General features: G+C 39.3%; 1 protein-coding gene across 8 annotated transcripts in view; it reads right to left on the reverse strand.

The window, feature by feature from the left end:
* Positions 1-22,587, reverse strand: part of invs (inversin) — a 272,361-nt gene that overhangs the window by 13,913 nt on the left and 235,861 nt on the right. For 7 of the 8 annotated variants that reach the window (XM_060824802.1, XM_060824803.1, XM_060824805.1 and 4 more), the window contains 3 exons: positions 19,790-20,025; positions 19,420-19,500; positions 2,318-2,437 (listed from right to left, as the gene is read on the reverse strand). In XM_060824802.1, coding sequence (XP_060680785.1) covers positions 2,318-2,437; positions 19,420-19,500; positions 19,790-20,025 — 437 coding nt within the window. Of the gene's footprint in view, positions 1-2,317; positions 2,438-19,419; positions 19,501-19,538; positions 19,689-19,789; positions 20,026-22,587 lie in introns of those variants that run through there. The other variant, XM_060824807.1, reaches the window with a different exon arrangement.

Consider the following 22,587-nt stretch of genomic DNA (forward strand, 5'->3'; position numbering starts at 1 on the left):
AACCTGCACTCCAAGGTCTCTTTGCTTAGCAACACTCCCCAAGACCTTACAATTAAGTGTCTAAGTCCTGCTCTGATTTGCCTTTCCAAAATGCAGAACCTCACATTTATCTAAATTAAATTCCATCTGCCACTTCTTGGCCCATTGGCCCATCTGATCAATATCTCGTTGGAATCTGAGGTAAACTGTTTTGCTGTCCACTACACCTACAATTGTGGTGTCATCTGCAAACGTACTAACTATACCTCCTATGTTCACAACCAAATTATTTATATAAATGATGAAAAGCAGTGGACCCAGCACCGATCCTTGTGGCACACCACTTGTCACAGGCCTCCAGTCTGAAAAACAATCCTGCACCTTCACCCTCTGTCTTCTACCTTCAAGCCAATTCTGTATGCAAATGACTACTTTGCCTCTATATTCCATGAGATCTAACCTTGCTAACCAGTCTAAAATGAGGAAACTTGTCAAACGCCTTACTGAAGTCCATATAGATCATGTTCACCGCTCTTCCCTCATCAATCCTTTTTTGTTACTTCTTCAAAAAACTCAGTCAAGTTCGTGAGACATGATTTCCCACACTGCAAAGACATGTTGATGATCCCTAATCAGTTCTTGCCTTTCCAAATGCATGTAAATCTTGTTCCCTCAGGACTCCCTCCCCCCCCCCCCCCCCCAAACAAGTTCTCCACCACCAATGTCAGGTTCACTGGTCTACAGATTTTCCTTACCACCCTCCTTAAACAGTGGCATCACGTCAGCCAACCTCCAATCTCCTGGTACCTCACCTGTGACTATCGATGATACAAATATCTCAGCAACAGGCCCAGCAATCATTTCCCTAGCATCCCACAGAGGTACACCTGATCAGGTCCTGGGGATTTATCCACCTTTTAAGATATCAGCACCTCCTCCTCTATAATACAGACAGTTTTCAAGATGTGACCATCTATTAAACCACATTCTATACCTTCCATATCCTTCTCCACAGTAAACACTGATGTAAAATACTCATTTAGTATCTCCCCCAAGTCCTGGGTTAGATAGGGTGGATAGTGAGAGCTTTTTCCTCGAATGCTGATGGCCAGCTCGAGGGAACATAGCTTTAAATTGAGGAGTGATAAATATAGGACAGAAGTCAGAGGTAGTTTCTTTACTCAGAGAGAGTAGGGGCGTGGAACACATTGCCTGCAACAGTTGTAGACACCAACTTTAAGGGCATTTAAATGGTCATTGGATAAACATATGAATGAAAATGGAATAGTGTAGGATAGATGGGTTTCAGATTGGTTCCACAGGTCGGTACAACATTGAGGGCTGAAGGGCCAGTCCTGTGATGTAATGTTTCACACACAGACTGCCTTGTTGATCTTTGAGGGATCCTATTGTCTCCCTACTGACCTTCTTATCCTTAATGTATTTATAGAATCCCTTTGAATTCTCCTTAACCCTATTTGCCAAAGCTATGTCATGTCCCCTTTTTGCCCTCCTGATTGCCCTCTTAAGTACTCTCCTACTGCCTTTATACCCTTCTAAGGATTCACTTGATCTCTGCTGCCTATACTTGACGTATGCTTCCTTCTAGGTAAAAACAATGACTGCAGATACTGGAAACCAGATTCTAGATTAGAGTGGTGCTGGAAAAGCACAGCAGTTCAGGCAGCATCCGAGGAGCAGGAAAATCGACGTTTCGGGTTAAAAACCCTCCATCAGGAATAGTATGCTTCCTTCCTTTTCTTAACTAAAACCTCAATTTCTCTAGTCATCCAGCATTCCCTACATCTACCAGCCTTGCCTTTCACCCTAACAGGAATATACATCTCTGGACTCTTGTTATCTAATTTTCGAAGGCTTCCCATTTTCCAGCTGTCCCTTTATCTGCGAGCATCTGCCCCCAATCAACTTTTGAAAATTCTTGTCTAATGGCGTCAAAATTGGCCTTCCTCCAATCTAGAACTTCAACTTTTAGATCCAATCTATCCTTTCCCATTACAATTTTAAAAGTCCATTTCAAAAATGTTGGACTTGATTCTCTAATTAATGGTGAAGGAGTTTTGAGGGATCAAGTGTTGGATCATTGCCTCTGCTCTTCTCCATTACCTTCACTGTTTAAAACTTCAACCATAAATCATGCTTTTCTTAAATGCTGAGTAAACATTGGAGCTTTTATCATAACCAACAGGCTTAATGCTGAGAAAATATTGGGTGTTCTTATTCTAAACCATCTCTACAGCCTAAACATTCTTTACCATCCTCAGATTACAATCCTGGCACAATGCCAATATAGAGATTTCATCCAGAGATTTGTACTTACAGTGTGCGTTCCCGTTGAAGGTAGTCAAGTCAAGCATAAGTTGGGATTGATTCATAGAACTGAGGGATGTGCTGCATGCTGATCTAACTCTTCGGAATATACCTTTGACAGGGCCTCCAGCTACATGTAACAAGAGGTCATTTAATCAGATAACGTGCCACTTACAAATTTTTGTAGCTTACTCCATTGTTCCATATTCTCAAAATATGATCAACCATTTATATTGATGTTAATCAAAGTGGATCAAACACTGTAAATTAATAAAGGTTACCAAGTTGTACTTTACTTGAATCATATTTTCTCCATTTCTTGTATAAATGTTGATATGATTAATTGATATAGTACAATGGGTAGTTAATCAAAAAGATATCAGTGATGTGTTTAAAAGGTTTCCACTGATATATCACGTCAGCTGTGAACAACTTTGATATTAAAATACTTGTTTAGTTGAGTTACAGGAACTACTGTTCAGCGACAATTCTTCCTCAAAATTTAACAGAATAGCAATAAAGTAATATATTTAACTTTTCTTCAATCATTCATGGGATATAAGTATCTTTGATAGGTCCTGCATTTATTGTCTATCACTAGTTACCCTTGAGAAGATGGTGGTGAGCTGTCCTCATGAACCATTGTAGTTCACCTGTTGTTAGTGAGAAAGATCTTGACCCAGTGACAAGATGGCAATACATCAGGACGGTGAGTGGAACTTGCAAATGGGAAGTCAAGAGATGATTTACTCACTGTAAAGTTCCTAGTCTCCAACCTGCTCTTGGTTGCCACTGTATTTATACAGCAAACCCAGTTCAGTTTCTGATGAATGGTAACCCCCAGGATGTTGATAGTGGGGGTTCAGTGATGGTAATGCCATTGTCAAGGGGTGATGACTAGATTCTCTGGTGTTGGGGATGATCATTGCCTGACACTTGTGTGGCATGAATGTTACTTGAGACATGTTAGCCCAAAATTGACCAGATCTTGTTGCATTTAGATATGGACTGCTGCAGTATCTGAGTTGTTGTTAATGGTGCTGAACACTGTGCAGTCATCATCAAACATCTCCACTTTCTGCTGGAGGAAAGGTAATTGATGAAGCAGCTGAAGATGGCGGGGCCAAGGACTACCCTGAGAAAATCCCGCAGAGATGTCCTGGAGCTGAGCTGACTGACCTGCAACAACCACAACCATCTTCCTTTGTGACAGGTATGACCCATAGCTGGAAAAAAGATTATGAATCACACCTGGGACAAAGACGATCAGTCACAAAGATTCATTAATGACAAAGTAAGTCTGGACTAAATATACAGTTGTTCAATTATGTGGTAATTCCAATGTGCATAAACAGTTGATCAGCCGAGAGGTGTTGTGAAGAAACGACACTTTTGATATTGCAATGTCATACAGGTATGTGGACCAGACATGTTTTTTTCTATTTGCCCACCATTAAATATGAACATGTTTTGCAATGTTTCCAGTGGGCATGTTAGTCCAAGCGCTTGTGTACAGGGATTTGAAACAAATTGATTTTAACAAGTCGCCTGTCCATAGTGAATTCGGCCAGCAGAGAGAACAATGTGAAGATGTTACCACCCACGCAGTGAATAAACATATTCTAAATGCTATATTACCATGTTCAGTTACATAGCCTTAAAATACTTCCTATTTAATACAAACAGTCGGATAACTTTCCGACTTCTGTAACCCTTATATAGGAAAAGTAATAATCAATCATAAATTGGAACTTATGAATCAACTAACCTGATTTGTTTGCTCAGTACATCAAGGGAATATGTTTCATCCCTAACGACAGTAACAGCTGAATGGTAAACGGAAGCAGATTTTGAGGATACCCTGAGGCTTTTGGAGCCGTTCAGTAGAAATGAGAAAATCTAATTGCTGTATAAGTGGCACCTGCTATCAAATACAATATACAGCTTCCCTTAGGTCTTTTGTTAGTTGCCTTATTAACACCTGAAGGGTATGACAGTTTGGTACTGGGAAGATTACATTATTTTGCCCTTTATATTATTTCCTGCGATGCAAACCAATTGTTATTGAATGTTTTGCTCACCATTTAAATCAAATGTTTAAAGGCTGGCTGAATCAACATGATATCAAAATGCTGCTACGGAAAACACAATGTGTAACTAGAAAGTGATACAATCATGTTTATATATTACTATAAAAAAAAATTGAACTAATAGTTTCCAGTGCTTGCATGCTGACCATTGATAACAGCAGTATAATACATAATTAATACAGTATCTATAAAATATTGTCATGCTCACTTAATTGAATTATTTTATGTTGACAAATGACAACATTCAATAAAGCAAAAAAGCTTTAAACCAATACCATGTCTACTATAACTAGCCATGAATACCTTACTCTCAGTTAAATCAAGTCTGTAACAGAACACATACGCCGATTGAACTATATCTAAGTTGTACTGAACTGTTACATGCTATATTTCAACAGCATATAACATCAAGCATAATCTGTTCGAGACATTTTGTCTCAGCCACACAATGTCAATGAAACTGTAAAGAGATCCATACCAATTCTGTTAAGGCTATCATATCATGTTGCTCTATAAAACTTTAAAAATTCTGATGTACAAATTGCTGCACAGGGTTTTCAGTTTTGTTTTGTATTGCTTCACAAAAATCATGGTAAAAATCAAAGACCAATGTAACCTGTCTATGCACACTACATCGGGAATAGCCTTTGACATTACCAGTGACAGTCTTGAACTTTTCAGACAGATATCTTCCTGTCACACACAACAACAGTTGAAAGGAGCTGCACACTTCTCCTTAAGTCAAGCCAGTAGCTCCCTAAGCTCCAATTTATTTTAATATAAAAGTTGGCTATACTGTTCGTGACAGCATTCTCTTCAATTGAGTTCTACTTTGCAGATGTCACCTCTATAGATAATAGTTTTAAACTTAATATCGAGTATTAATATTTCCTCCATACATTAAAAGTTAATTCAAATGCCGTGGTCAGAAAAGGCCAACATATCAGAAACCAAATGTTACCATCGGATCTTTCCTCAAGCAGTATAAACCATGTGCATGTTGAGTAATTAGAAGTCTTTGCAACTAATGTAGATACTTAGATCGACTGTGAGCTTTTGTAGGAGTTTGATATTCAGATCTAGCACCTTGGGATGTCAGCAATAGCTGTCCAAATATCGATATGCACATTGCGGAAGCTAATGAGCCTGAAAACTTTCTAAAATTGTATAGATCACCTCTTGAATCATTGGGTATTCTGCATCTTGAAATGTCGAAGATCTGTAAGATTGGAATAACCCTGTATTGAAAATACTGTAACTTTCATGACTGCAGGCACAGTAGAGTCACAAAGGACACTTTAATAATTTCACAAACCTTAATAAATGGCACCTTGAACAGCCGTGAATTGGTCTCTTAGGCATCTGTTATGACTTTTTGCTAATATTCCACGTCCTCTAATATTATCTTCTTGATTAATTTTGAAACAAGAGATAAACTGTCTCAACGTGTCAAATCATAAGATCTTCTTCACCTTTACTACGTGTACATTATGCCAAATTAATATGTAAGCATGTTGGGGGTAGGGGAGAGGATAGAGCCACAAGAGGATAATGTTTTTCATTCCTGATAAAGAAACTGAGGAGGAGAAAAGGAACAAGACATATGAAACATTGATCAATTAAAGAAAGTAACATTAATAGGAATAAATAGTTTTTCTCTTGTTATCCTCCAAGTGAGATTTTGTCAAGTTGTATCACTGAATAAGGATGGATCTGAAGATCAAATACGTAGATCAATGTTTCATATCATTCTGCTAAAAAGGAACAACATCCTTGAAGCATGAAGATTTATGGCTCGGATTAAGCCTGTAAACTCAGTTCTATTTACCTTTTTTTTTACTTGACAGTTATTTTGCTGATCTTAAGGTCTATCGTTCTTGCATTATGACTATCATTTATTCGCTGATGGGTTAATCATAAATTAAACACCTAAAACTATTTGCATCCAATTGTTTGAGATGGGCACAACTGAATGGGGAAGACACTCGATATATATTCCTCAAAGGATCTTTCTTATATCTAAATGATCTATGAAGGCATAGTATTCTGATGTGTAAAGTGGGATTTTACAGTCAGTGGTAAACTAGGAACAGAACTGCTTATAAAGATCTTGCAATCTTTGTGTTGTTGTTTTTGCCACTTCTGATGACAGTTTTAACCAGGCACCAGGTCAAGAGGATCTCCTGCCATGCAGTAACAGTGATGTCAGCCAGCAGGTAGACAGCCAATCCCATTGAAATATTCACACACCGCAATCCAGGAAGTTAATGACACTGAAAGTATTCATTTTTAATTCACATTTTTAGACAATGAAATTAAATTAGTTTAATTGGATATACACATAGAAAATATAAATGGAAACGAACTTCAAAAAGGATTACAAAAACGTGGAATTCTTTTAATCATGATGGAGAAACTTAACATTGAACAAATATAAAACTTATTTTTCATGGCCAGTGAAGATATGCAAAGGTAACTGTGAAGTTAGCATGTTCTGAGTAAAAGCCCACCCACACCCACCGAAAGTGAATTTAGCAATTTGGAATGATTTGTCTGGGGACTGGTGCATCAAGCGTGAATTTTCTGGGCTTTGGGTGGTTGGCCCAGGAGTGAAAATCCAGCTGTCAGTTTGGTGATTTGCAGAAGAAAGACTTTGGTGTCACTTATCAATGTCACTGAACATTTTCTTTTTTCTGCTGAGTAAAAGGAACAATCTCAGCCAGAGATGACCAATTCTTTCCCCACCCAAGATAGCCTCTCTAGTTCCAAGATATATTTGTTCATAAATGTGCATAACTGAGGAGCACAGGAATAAGAAAACAATAATTAGCTTCTTTCTCATCTCTAAGTGATCAAGTTATGAGTTTGAAATATAATCAGCACTGACGTTCTTTAACAACAGAACATTAGTTTGTTACACAAAACAAGCAAAAGAAAACATAATAAGCTTAACATATACAACAAACTTTGTTTTAACCAGCACCTATTGTACTGGCACTCTTGATAAACTGGCATATATACCTCAATTATTGCGAGACTCACTGTTTATTCTGTCCAATTATTATAGTTTTTAAATTATTTACCTCAATGTAAATATGCTTGTTGTTCTATCACACGGCTACATGAAATATCAATGATTTGGAGGTGCCGATGTTAGACTGTGGTGGACAAAGTCAAAAATCACACAACACCAGGTCATAGTCCAACAGGTTTATTTGGAAGCACTAGCTTTCGAAATGCTGCTTCTTCATTAGGTGGTTGTGGAGCAGAATCATAAGACACAGCAACTTTATATTAACAGGATTGCAGTGTTATGGAATGTAATAATAAACAAATTTAGCTTAGGTCTTTCATCTTTTAGAATTATCATGTTAGTTTCGGTTCCTTCATATGTAAGTCCCAGAACATTTTTAAAGTTACATTCTCAAGATAGCTTTTAACAATAGGTGTCATCTCAACTCAGAAATATCAATAGTTGATTCGATTTCAAATCAATTTCTCTTCAAATACCACAGTCTAAAGTTTCAACCTGTTTCTCAGTACCATCTATTACAGAGACTTAGTCCCAAAGAATAATCAATTCTATGTCAGCTTTTTAAATCTTTATTTGAACTGCTTATCTGGTCTGATGCCATAAATCTCTCACATATCTGATGGTCTAACTTCCTCAGTTCTAACAACTTGAAGATTTCTATTCAAACATATTCTATTCATAGCCTAAAAACTACTTTTGCTGAGGGACTGATTCCTGAACTGAATTGGGAAACCTTGGTTTCCTTGTTTAGAGAAATCATAGTGAAATAACTCCCCAAAGGCAGGTATTCCATCACCAAGACACCCTTTATTTACAAGGAGATATTAACACTAACTCAGTTAGCTCAGAGTTGGCTCTTAGAGTGAACAGAACCCCTGTCACTCGTGTCTATATCTGTCAGCCAGGGCTCCCTGATTGGACCAGGTTTACAGCGCTGATCAGGAAACTCATATTCTTTGTGGTCTACCTGGCTGACTTCATTCCAATCACTACATCCCTTCCCCTCCAACTGCTAGGACGTAGGCCTGTTCTTTTTCCTGTAATTTCTCCTGGTATGTTTTCACACCAGGTCCGATTTCTCCAACTCTGCCTTGGATATTGGGGGAGTGCACTCCACCATATCCTGCTTCTGTCAAGAGCGTCTCTGAAGAAATTCAGGTGATGATAGCGTCAAGGTTGTGACACCTGTTATGTCCATCTCATCCTCAGACCCAGGCAGATGGAGAGAACCCATGGGTTCTGACAGCCTTGCCAGATGTTCTCCGGGGTCGGGTATGTTTTGAGAGGTTGCAGCTTTTATGTGGTCCTTGTGCTTGTTTAGCATGACATCTCCTACCCAAACTTTGTACGTCATGGGACCCGACCCAGTTCTCAAACTGCCAAGTAAAATTGATAGTGTCTCAGAATTAGAGGAGTCTTCGGGTCTTAATATTCCTTAACTAAATGTGTCAATTCTTGAAAAGTTATAGTATTTTGTACTTCATGGATGGTTATGCTTCTAGTAACGAAAAAAGCTATGGGTCCACAAACTGTCAGGAGACCTACTCATTGCTTTTCGTCTGCCCCAATTTCATTTGCCTGGGAAAAATAACGCATTCTTTCCACATATTGGGTCTAGACTTTGATGGTGGGATCAAATGAGTCACAGCACCCCGATACCAGAAACCCTTACCCCAAATCAAAGATGACTGTTGCGAGCAAATCTCCCTTCAGGGACATGTTTTTCTCTCGTTGCCACTGAAATAACTCCATGAAGGCCAATACCCCATTACTAAGTCACCCTTTATTTACATATGCATAATACATGATATAGACTTTTAGAGTGAACAGAATTCCGACATTGGGTAACCCAAGATGGAGGATGGGAAAATAATTGTGGCTTTAAGAGCTGTTACTTTTTTGAGGTATATTAGGTATTGGAGGTGATTTCCTCTAATTCCAGGAGCAGCAATTACTGCTTCATAAGCTGTTGCATTGTTTTGGAACTTCTGGGGAGAGAATATCAAAACAACGGCACTTTTAAAAGGAGGAAGACAAAGGCAGAGACCACACCATCAGAGAAAGAAACCGACACTGCTGTCTGTCACAGCAGTGAACCCAGCACAGTTAGTGCCTTTGCTGTTTGAGTTCAAGTATCTCTGGACATGAGAGGGTGTCTAGGAAAAATTAACAAACAGCATAATTCTCAGCTGACCCTGGAGGAACCTGTGTGGGACAGCTCCCAATACGGGAAATGCTAACATTGCTGTAAATCTTCAGTACTGAGTACAGTGGGTTCATTTTTTATTATATGTTTTATTGAGATCTGTCTCTTGACTACATTTTTAAAATATAAAACATTGGTACTAACTTAGCATGGAGCAGTCTTTTGTAGAGCAACAAGACAATGCTATTTTCTGGGTCTGTAAATTGTTAAGGGGCAAAGATGGCGTTTAGTAGAGTGATGTGCTCTTGTTGTCGGATGTGGGACATCAGGGAGCGTTTCCATGTTACTGATGATTATGTCTGCAGGAAATGTCTTTGGTTACGAATCCTATCCAATCGCATGGATCAGTTAGAGGCAATGAGTAATTTATAAGAGCTAGGGATTGTGATGGATGGAAGTTATAGGATGGGAGAAAAACAGCAGATAAGTCAGGTAGATGAGTTACCTCTAGGAAAGGTAGGAGAGAGAGGCAGATAGTGCATGAGTCTCCTGTGGCTATTCCTATCTCAAACAAGTGTGCTGCTTTGGAAAATGTAGGGGGTGATGGACTCTCAGGGGTATGTAGCACAAACAGCCAAGTTTCTCTACCGAGACTGGCTCGAATTTAATGAGGGGTACATCAGGTTCCAAGCGATTGGTTGATAGGGGACTCTCTAGTTGGGGCACGTGAAATCAGAATGGTGTGTTGCATGCCTGGTACCAGGGTCAAGGATATCTTGGAGAGAGTGTAGAATGTTCTGAAAGGGGAGAAGAGCCAGCAGGAGGGTGTTGTACACATTGAAACTAACAACATAGGAAGCAAAAAGGATGCGATTCTAAAGGGAGAGTGTAGAAAGTTAGGCAGGAATTTAAAAATGAGGGTAGTAATATCTGGATTACTCCTGGTACTATGGGCTAGTGAGAGTAGGAATAGGTGGATAGAGCTGATGTATGCGTGGCTGAGGAGCTGGTGCCGAGGAGAAGGGTTCAAGTTTTTAGATCATTGGAATCTCTTCTGGGGTAGAAATGACCTGTATAAGAAAGATGGATTGCACCTGAATTGGAAGAGGACTAACGTAGTAAGGAAGGGAGATTTGCTAGAGTTGCTCTGGAGGATTTAAACAAGTAAAGTTGGTGGAGGGACCCAGGGAGACAGTGAGCAAAGAGATCAATCTGAGACTGGTAAAGTTGGGAAAAGGAGTGAGTCAAATAGGGCAGGCAGGAACAAGGCAGAGAATGAGCTGGGACTGATAAATTAAACTGCATTCATTTCAATGCAAGAGGCCTAACAAGGAAGTCAATTGAACTCATGTCATGGTTAGGAACATGGGACTGGGATATCATAGCAATTACAGAGACATGGCTCAGGGATGGACAGGACTGGCAGCTTAATTTTCCAGGATACAAATGCTACAGGAAGGATAGAAAGGGGGGCAAGAGAGGAGGGAGAGTGGCGTTTTTAATAAGGGACAATATTACGGCTGTGCTTAGGGAGAATATTCCTGAAAATTCATCCAGGGAAGTTATTTGGGTGGAACTGAAATAAGAAAGGGACGATCACCTTATTGGGATTGTATTCTAGACCCCCCAATAGTCAGCAGGAAATTGAGAAATTTGTGAAAAGATTTCAGTTATCTGCAAGAATAATAGTGCGGTTATGGGGGAGGGGGGTGGACTTTAACTTTCCAAACAGACCGGGACTGCTATAATGTTAAGGGTTTAGATGGAAAGGAACTTGTTAAATGTATACAAGATTCATAATGTGGATGTTCCTACTAGAGATGATGCAAAACTCTGACCTACTTTTGGGAAATAAGACAGGGCAGGTGACTGAGGTGTCAGTGGGGGTGCACTTTGGGGCCAGCGACCATAGTTCTATTAGACTTATAATAGTGATGGAAAGGGATAGACCAGATCTAAAAGCTGAAGTTCTAAATTGGAGGAAGGCAATTTTGATGCTATTAGGCCAGAACTTTCAAAAGCTGATTGGGGGAGGGTGATGTTTGCAGGAAAGGAGACAGCTGGAAAATGGGAAGCCTTCAGAAATTAGATAATACGAGTCCAGAGACAGTACATTCCTGTTAGGATGAAAGGCAATGCTGTTGGGTTTGCAGAAATCTGGATGACTAGAGAAACGGAGGTTTTGGTTAAGAAAAAGAAGGAAGTATATGTCAGGTATAGACAACAAAGATGGAATTATTCCTTAGAAGAGTATAAAGGCAGTAGGAGTATACTTAAGAGGGAAATCAGGAGGGCAAAAAGGGGACTTGAGATAGCTTTGGCAAATAGAATTAAGGAGAATTCAAAGGGATTCTATAAATACATTAAGGACAAAAAAGTAACTAGGGAAAGAATAGAACCCCTCAAAGGTCAGCAAGGCAGCCTATTTGTGGAAATGTAAGAGCTTGGGGAGATACTAAACAAATATTCTGCATCAGTGTTTACTGTGGAGGAGGACATGGAAGATTTGAATGTGGGGAAATAGATGGTGACATCTTGAAAAATGTCCATATTACAGAAGAGGAAGCGCTGGAGTAAAAGTGGATAAATCCCAGGACCTGATCAGGTATACCCTAGATCTCTGTGGAATGCTAGGGAAATGATTGCTGGAACCATTGCTGAGATATTTGTATCATTGATCGTCATAGATGACGTGCTGGAAAAGTGGAGGTTGACTAAAGTGCCACTATTTAAGAAGGGAGGTAAGGAAAAGCCAGGGAACTACAGACCAGTGAGCCTGACATCAGTGTTGGGCAGGTTGTTGGAAGGAATCCTGAAGGAATGATTTAAATGTATTTGGAAAGGCAAGGACTGTTTAGAGATAGTCAACATGGCTTTGTGCGTGGGAAATCATGTCTCAAAAACCTGATTGAGTCTTTTGAAGAAGTAATGAAGAGGATTGATGAGAGCAGAGCAGTGGATGTGATCAAATGGATTTCAGTAAGGCGTTCAACAAGGTTCCTCATGGTAGACTGGTTAGCAAAGTTAGATGGGAGAAAGTGAGGACTGCAGGTGCTGGAGATCAGAGTCAAAAAGTGTGGTGCTGGAAAAGCACAACTGGTCAGGCAGCATCTGAGGAGCGGGAGAGTCATCGTTTCAAGCAGCTCTTCATCAGTAATGGGAAATGGGAAGTCTTTAAAACTGAGATATGCATTTCTGCTGAAAAGCTTCTGCTTGAAACATCCACTCTTGGATCTGTTCCTCGGATGCTGCCTGCCCGTTGCGCTTTTCCAGCACCACACTTTTTGACTTAGCAAGGCTAAATCATATGAAATATAGGGAGAACTAGCCATTTGTATACAGAACTGGCTCAAAGTTAGAAGACAGGATGGCGGTGGAGGATTGCTTTCAGAATGGAGGTCTGTGACCAGTGGTGTGCCACAAGGATCGGTGCTGGGTCCATTGCTTTTCGGCATTTATATAAGTGACTTGAATGTGAACACAGGAGGTATAGTTAGTAAATTTGCAGGTGACACCAAAATTGTAGATGTAGTGGACAACAAAGAAGGTTATCTCAGAGTACCATGGGATCTTGATCAGATGGGCCAATGAGATGAGGAGTAGCAGATGGAGTTTAATTTAGATAAATGAGAGATGCTGCATTTTGGAAAGGCAAATCAGGGCAGGACTTATATACTTAATGGTAAGGTCCTGGGGAGTGTTGCTGAACCTGCTGACCTTGGAGTGCAGGTTCATAGTTCATTGAAAGTAGAGTCACAGGTAGGTAGGATAGTGAGGAAAGCATTTGGCATGCTTTCCTTTATTGGTCAGAGCACCGAGTATAGGGGTTGGGAGGTCATGTTGCGGCTGTATAGGACGTTAGTTAGGCCACATTTGGAATATTGTGTGCATTTCTGGTCTCCCTCCTATCAGAAGGATGTTGTGAAACTTGTGGAAGGGTTCAGAAACTATTTACAAGGATGTTGCCAGGGTTGGAGAGTTTGAGCTATACCTAGAGGCTGAATAAGCTGGGGCTGTTTTCCCTGGAGCGTCAGAGCTGAGGGGTGACCTTATAGAGGTTTACAAAATCAAAGGGGCATTATAGGGTAAATAAACAAGATTTTTTTCCCTAAGGTGGGAGAACTAGAACTAGAAGGTGTAGGTTTAGGGTAAGAGGGGAAAGATTTAAAGGGACCTAAGGGGCAACTTTTCATGCAAAGGGTGTTGCGTGTATGAAATGAGCTGCCAGAGGAAGTGGTGGAGGCTGGTATAATTGCAACATTTAAAAGGTACCTGGATGGGTATATGAATAGAAAGGGTTTAGAGGGATATGGGCCAAGTGCTGATAAATGGGACTAGATTAGGTTTGGATTTCTGGTCGACATAGACGAGTTGTTTGTTTCCCTGCTACCCCTCTCTATGACTCCGCTTTATATCTGTCAGACAGGGCTCCCAGCCTGGACAGGTAAACAGCTCCAATCAGGAAACACATATTTCATGACCTTGTTCCAATCACTACATAATGTACTTTCTGAACTGAACTCCAGATTCTTCTGAACTAAAGTCTAAACAAATCTAATTGACTTGATGTGATTACACTGCATATAATATACCCAACAGTATAAACATTGCATCTGTTAAAGCCACAGGGATATAGTCTCTTGATATCTGGTTGGCATGGACATGTTGGACCGAAGGGTCTGTTTCCATGCTGTACATCTCTATGACTCTATGACTGCAATCACGTATTTTCTTTTTAGAGCTAATGTATTTTGATCACAATTTCCTAATGACTTCTTGATATTTCAAAATATTTCACAGAACTGATCCACATCTATATACCTCCATTTTAAAATGCAAAATAAAAAAACTGATATTTTAAAAGCTCACCTTTCAGAATTAAATTAGGAAATACACAGTATAATTTAAGCTTTTAAAAGGGAATTTTTCAATTCAATGTCACAGTGCTTCTAATGAACCCAGTTTACATAGGAACAAGACGAGGCCATTCAGCGGCTTGAGCCTGTTCCATCATTCTACTACATCATAGTTAATTTTTTTAACAGCTTATTGTTCCACTTTGCTCAAGATCCTATGTCAACAGTTGACCTCAATTTTGAGCATGCCACTTGGTCAAGCATCCACAGACTTTTTGAGGAAGAGAGTTTGTGCTTTTGCTACCTTTTGTGCTAAAATGTACTTTCTCATTTTATGTGTAAACAGCACAGGTCTAATTTTAAGATTATTCCGTTTGCTCTAGATTACTCATGGAGTCATACAACATGGCAACAGAGCCTTTGGTCCAGCCAGTCCATGTTGACCATGTTCCCAAAATAAATTAGTCATCCCTGCCTGTGCTTGGCCTATATCTCTCCAAACCTTCTCTATTCATTAGCATACACAAATATTTCTGAAAGATTATAACTTTACCAGAATCTACCACCTTCTCTGGAAGTTCACCCCCACACAAATCATTTCCTGTGTAAAAAAAAATTGCCTCTTATGTCCTTTTTATCGTTCTCCTCTCACCTTAAAAATATACTCCCTAGTTTTGAACTTCTCTACCCTGGGAAAAGACCCTTGTAATTCACCTTAGCTATGCTCCTCGTGATTTTATAAACTTCAATCTATAACCTCCTATGCTCCAGCTTTTGCAGTCTATTTTTATATCTTAAACTCTCCATTCCTGGCGAGATCCTGGTATTTTTTTTCTGAACTCCCTCCTGCTTAATAATATCCATCCTATAACCGAAAACTGGATACAGTACTCCAGAGGAGGTCTCATCAACATCCTGTACAACCGCAACATGACATTCGAACTCCTGTACTCAAAGGTTTGAACAATGAAGACAAGTGGGCTAAATGCCTTCTTAACCACCCTGTCTATCTGTGATGCTATTTTCAAAGAATTATATATCAACTATAATTATATTTACAATTATAAATTATATTACTCATCTAATGTGAAGGTGTTATTTGAAATAACACCTTGTTTTCTTTAAGGTTGTGCTTAGGAAACTAGTGCTAACTCTACCCTGGAAACTCCAAGGATTGATAAAAATAAAAGGCTAAAGTTAACATATGAACAGCATTGAATACCATAAAGATTGTAAGAAATAAGAATAAAGATTCGTCTAGCTAGCTCCATCACAGCTAATCCAACATTCCTCATATCCAGTTTACTGCATTTTCCCCAATAACTCTTGAATTCCCTATTGATTAAGAATCTATCTCAGCCTAAAATATTCACAAGGACTCTGCCCCATTAGCTTTCTTCATCAAGGAGTTCCAAAGAAACTCAACCCTCTGAGAGAAGAAATTCCTCTTCATCTCAGTCTTAAATCGTTACCCTTACATTCTAAGACCATATCCTCTGGTCCTAGACTCTTCCATAAGGGGCAATAATCCTCTCAGAATTTACCCTGTCAAGCCCCTTAAGAATCCTATATGTTCCAATGAAATAATACAGTTGAACAGCATAGAAACAGGGCTATCAACCCCACCTTATCTGTGCCAAGCAACAAAGAAACTCATCTAATTTACCTGCATTTGGTCATAGACTACTAAGCTTGTTTAGATGCCTCTTACATACTTGCCTCCATTACCCTCTCAGGCAACCTGTTCTATATTTCTACTACCTTCTGGGTGAAAAAATATTTTTCCTCAGATCCCCTCTAAACCACTTGCTCCTCATCTTAAATCTATGCCCCCTGATCTTAGGCATCTCTGTCATGAAGAAAAGATTCTTACCATTTCCCCTATCTATGCCTCTGATAATTTTGTATATCTCAATCCAATCCCCCCACAGCCTCCTCTGCGCCAGGGAAAACAAAGCCAGCATAACCAGTCTTTCCTCAGAATGGAGGCTTTTCATCACAGGCAATATTACAGTGAATCTTCTCTGCACTATCTTCAATGTAATCATGTCTTTCTGATACTGTGACAATGAGAACTGCACACAGTATTCCATCTGTGGCCTAATCAATGTTTTAAAGTTGCAACAAGACTTCCTTCTTCCTAAATTCTATGCAACAGCTATTGAGTGCAAGCATTCAATAAACCATCTTCACCACCCTGTACTGACACTTTCAGGCATCTATGGTCCCTTTGCTTCTCAGTACGGGCCTACCATTCATTGTGTAAATCCTTCCCTTATTGGACCTCCTAAAATACATCACCTTGCACTTATTAGGATTAAATTCTATCTGTCATTGCTCTGCCCAATTTACCAGCTGATCAAAATCACACTTAAGACAGAGATCATCCTCAATATGAACACCACTGCCAATTTTTGTTTCATCTGCACAAAACTACACATTACACAGTCTATTTTCATATCCAGGGCAATAATGTACATAACAAACAGCAAGCATCCCAGCACTAATCCCTGTTGGACACCATTGGTCACAGATTTCCAATCACGAAAGCAACCCTTCTGCTCACACTTTGCCTCTTATTTGCAAGTCAGTTTAGGATCGAATTTGCAAACTTGCCTTGGATCCCATGGGCTCTTACCTTTGGACCAGCATTCCATTTGGGACCTCTTCAAACCATTTTAACCACATCAACCGCAGTACTCTCATCAATATATTTAGTCATCTTTTCAATGAAATTAATCAGATGGGATCTCCCTCCAACAAATCCATGCTGACTGTCCCTAATCAATGCCTGCCTTTCCCATATGTTGATTTATCCCTGTCCTGTCCATCAGAACTTTTTCCAATAATTTCCCAACCACTGGCACCAGACTAAACTGGCCTATCCCACTGCCCTTATTGAAGGAAGCATATTAGCAAACCTCCAGTCATCTGGCACTTCACCTGTGACCAGCGAAGTATCATCTCTCATTCTTTTAAATTCCAGTGAGTAAAACCCTAACCTGTTTAGCCTTTGCTCATTAGATACCTCCATACTAGGGATTATTCTCTGAACTGCCTCCAATGAAATGATATCTTTCCTTCAATAAGGATAGCTGCTCAGAGTAATCCAGATTTGGCCTCACCATGTATAGTTACAGTAGAAGTTTTCTAGTCTGATACTCCAACGCCCTTGAAATAACTTTCCATTAGCCTTCCTGATAATCTGTTGTACGTGTTCTACCTTTCTGCATTTTGTGCACAAGTATCCCCAAGTCTCTTTATGCAGTGTTTCTCCACTTAAGTTATATTTTGTTCTTTCATTCTGTCTTCCAAAATGAACAACTTCACGCTTTCCCACATTATACTCCATTTGCCAACTTTCTGCCCACTTACTATTTCCTTGTTCCTCACAACTGTCTCCCCAGATTCATTTTCTTTTGGGCCAATGTTACTTCAATCTCTTTCTTCTTTTTTATATATTTAAAGATGCTCTTATTGTCAGTTTTTGTATTCTTTGCCAGTTTGTTTTCATAATTTATTTTCTGTCTTTATCTTTTTAGTTCTTTTTTGTTGGATGTAGCTTTAACATTGTCAATAACAGCAAAGGATAGTATCATTCATACTTAAGATTCTCCAATCTTTTGCTGATTAAGGTAATTTTCCAATTCATTTTGCAAGTTACCAATTGGATAAGCTTCCACTATTCTTTCAGACAGAAAAATCTAAATCATAATGTGGCATGAAACAAAAATTTCCAATCTCCTAGATACTTTACCAATTGTTTCAAATCCACGTCCTGTGATTTAATGACCACCTTGTTAGTAGAAACAGTGTCTCCTTATCTACTCTATCCAAATCCCTCATAATTTTGTCACTTCTATTAAATTTCCACTTAACCTTCTCTCTGCTAAAGAGAACACCTCTGTTTTACCTGGAGCCCCCAATGAAGATCCCCATTCCATGACTTGTTCATGGGATATAGATGTCATTGCCTAGGCCAGTGTTATCATCTATCTCTTAAAGCCTAGACGGCAGCTAAGAATCAACCAAATTGCAGGAGGTCTGGAGTCACATGTAGGCCAGACCAGTTAAGGATGGCATGTTTCCTTCCCTACAAGACATTAGTGAAACAGATGGGTTTTTATGAGAATTCAGAGTCATTACATGGTCTTCATTAGGCTAACTTTTAATTACAGTTGTTTTTTAATTCAAATTTCACCATCTGCCATGGTGGGAGTTGAATTTATGTCCTCAGAACAATACCCCGGGGTTCTGAAGTGCCAGTTCAGTGACATTACTGTTGTTCCTAGAATCTATCATTTTAAAGGAATAAAAGAATGATTTGACAGTCCATCTTTGAAATTTTCAAATAAATTTTCATTTTCTAGGCACCTTTTTGATTGCCAGAAGATTACAGATTAAATTGCTTAAGCAATAAATTCGAAATCCACATCAGTAAACCTCAAGAGAGACTGTTACACTTCAGGTGTTATACTTGCTACAATATATAGTACAGACAATGTTAGTCTTAGTTCACTTTCACATCTGTGTCATGAAGTTACATCTCCATGGCCCACTCCAGAGATTTATATAAATAATCTGGATTGACATCTCAGTGCTGCATTGGGGCTGTTATATTTTAGATGATCTGCCTTCTAAGCAGAACATTGAAAATCCCATGGTTCCATTAAAAAAAATGTGAGTTCTGAGAATACTGCCTACATTTAGATTGGCTGCACTGAATTCATAAAAGGCGCCACATAGATGCAATTCTTCTCTTCTAATGCTTCTATTATTAATTTAATATTAGGAATGCCTTAGGATAGCTAGTGGTGAAACATAAACTGACACTAAACAATAATATTTGATGCAGATTTCAATAGATTTAATATTTGAAATTTTTAAAAAACGCAATTCTGGATACTTGAAGGAAATGGCAACACTTCAACCAAGCTGTGACAACACTGTCGTATCTAACAACACAAAATGTATTTCTATACTTACATGTTTTCTGGACAGAGATATGACCATTTCTGAAAGGAGGTGATTGTTGTGAAATGTATCCTTTTTCTTCCTGAGGTTTCCCTGACAATTAAACAACAAAAAAAACAACTAATTCCTTGTACAAAGCTCACAAGTTCTATAAATAGCAACTGCTACATTGCAATAATTAACGTCTTTACTCAGGTACATATTAATTTATGTATGGCATAAAATCATTGATCCTGCTTGTACTTATTGGTTGTCTAATTTTCAGGACTCCATTCACTCTCCTGAAAGAAAGAGGATAATACTTTAATGAGATTCAATCTGCCTTTTTAATCCTTCTTCCCATTCCATGCAGAGATAAACATTATTCAGATGAAATTGTTACCATAAATTTGCTTTAACACTGAGTTTTGCTTAGCTGTCCGTGCACAGCAACTCCTGTTGTTGAATGTTTGGCTGCTTTTTCTGGAAATAACATTCACAATATTGCCACTGAGATTCTTCCTCCAGGCTAGTTGGATGGTGAAGGCAGCCACCTCTTGCTTCCATGTCTTGTCAACTTTGTCCCCATTCTGACGTCGGCAGCGAAGGAGCAACAACAGGGCTTTTCGTATCCTGTAACTACAAATATAAATACAGTACTAACACTTTTCGGAACATTACAAATTACATTTCCATGTGGCTGATCCCAAAAACCAATATCCTGTTTCCCACTTCCTCCAATAAACATCCGATTCTGAAACAAACACAGGGAACACTGAAAAAACCTCAGCAGGTCTGGAAGCATGTGTGGAGAGAAATCAAGTTTACATTTTGTGTGTGGTATGCCTCTTCCCTTCTACTTTGTTTTCTTTCACACTTTTTTACTCCATTGGTAGCTCATTCGATATGTTCACCACTCTGCATATAAAATAGGTAAATGTAAATAGCTTGTGCACCTCCTCTAATCTAAATGTGCTGAGAATTAAAGAGTGACAACAGGAATAAGATGAAATCTTATAAGTTCACACGGTAAACTACATTTCAGTAGCATGAATCATAGAATCCCTAGAATGTGGAAATAGGCCATTTGGTCCAACAAGTCCACTCCGATCCTCCATAGAATAACCTACCCAGCCCAATTCCCCCATTCTATTCCTCTAAATTAGCCCCTGATTAATGCACCTAACCTGAACACTGGGCAATTTAGCATGGCCAATCCACCTGACTTGTACATCTTTGGATTGTGGGAGGAAACTGGAGCACCCGAAGGAAACTCACACAGACAGGGGGAGAATGTTCAAACTCCACACGGACAGTCGCCCAAGGATAGAATCGAACCTGAGTCCCTGGCACAGTGAGGCAACAGTATTAACCACTGAGCCACTGTGCTGCCCAACAGAGCCACCGTGCCGCTCAACAGAGCCACCATGCCGCCCACCAGCATGATCAGGGTCCATGCCAATGACAGGAGGGTAATCTTCCACACCAGGTCTGTTTCAGCCTTGAGAGCAAACTTGAGAGTGTAAATAGATTCTTGTGATAACAGAAAGACCTTGGACGGAAGATTTTTGTTTAATGTATAAGAATGAAATATAAACAATATTTGTGGGAAGATAAAGATTTATGGTTTGTTGTTTTTATGGGGCAGAGATTGAGCAGAGGTGTGCAAGAGCTGGATACAGCCAGACAGAATATCAGACAAATCTGAACAAACACATTCATGAGTTCTCCTGTGGTTTGTGTAGGAAATTAAAACCAACAATGGTGTAGTCAAGCAGGAGAATTGTACCAGGTCCTTGCGTTACCTCTGAAAAGGGGTGAGTACATTTTATTTACCAGCCACTGAGAGGACTACCTGAGAAAATTCTTTCCAATTATCTCAAGAAGCTTAGGGAGGCCTCAGGACAGAAGGTGATGAGTAGAGGAGGCAAAGCCATGCTAGTGGGCTGTTATACAATTGCAGACAGTAGTCAAAGCTGCACAGATTAGGCTAGACTACTTGCAAATAAAAACGTTGCTGAAGTGTAGCAGGGGAAGTAACCCCAGAAGATGATAAGTGGGATGGTCTTACAGGAGTCGAGATTTTATTGGTTTTGAACATCGAGAAGGAGGAGTCTCTGAAGTTAAGACCATAAGACAGAAGACCATAAGACAAAGGAGTGGAAGTAAGGCCATTCGGCCCATCGAGTCCACTCCGCCAGTCAATCATGGCTGATGGGCATTTCAACTCCACTTACCAGCGTTTTCCCCGTAGCCCTTAATTCCTCGAGACAACAAGAATCTATCAATCTCTGCCTTGAAGACATTTAGCGTCCCGGCCTCCACTGCACCCTGTGGCAATGAATTCCACAGGCCCAGTTAAGGTGACATTGGGATATTTAATATATAACTGATAGATAGTTTAATGAAAATGTTAGGATCATGGGTAGTGGAAGCAGTACTGGAAATTGCAGAGGTATGCAACAGTCATTATGAATGTGTCCTTGACAAATCTTTGAAAGAAATCATAAAAGGAACAAAAGAGTTCAGAACAAGCTAGCGTACAGTACTCATTTGTGTGCTTTATAGATAACAAGGAAAATAACAAGCTGCAGGGATTTGTTAAAAAAAGCTGCAGGGTATAAATGGTGACTGCAGGTAAGTAGTGTCCCATACAATGGCATTGTATTACACGAGTAAAAAACTGTGAGCAGACCCAATGCTGCAACTGGATATACTGGGTATTGATTTATAAATGGAACATAAAACAGACTTCTCCCCTGATTTAGCTAAAATCAAATGTGTCAAGACCAGACAGCAGCTGTAAGGATTACCTCACAAAATGAGCTAGTTAACCTTGGAAACATAGTTGAGGATGTTTCCCCATCAAAGGGGATTCCGCAAACATCACAGATTCAAAATAGGCTTGATCAAAAGAGTTTAACATGTGATTTTTTTTCTTCTGTGAATAGCATTGACCTCCATTTAAATAGTAAGCTTCTAAGGGCTGTAAAAATGAATTTTTTGCGGTGGTGAAGTTCGACATATTCCAAAACCAACAGACAAACTGGAGTTTAGCATAGAATCAATTTCAATATACATGCATTTGTTCTGGCTTGCAGGAGAAAAAATTATAAATAGGAGTTAGAAAAACCTAAAACAAAGTGTGAAATATTACAATAAGATGTCATTGGGTAAGTCGTTTACCCTGGAGGAGAAAGT

Source organism: Hemiscyllium ocellatum, chromosome 5 (assembly GCF_020745735.1).
Source record: "Hemiscyllium ocellatum isolate sHemOce1 chromosome 5, sHemOce1.pat.X.cur, whole genome shotgun sequence".
Lineage (NCBI taxonomy): Eukaryota > Metazoa > Chordata > Chondrichthyes > Orectolobiformes > Hemiscylliidae > Hemiscyllium > Hemiscyllium ocellatum.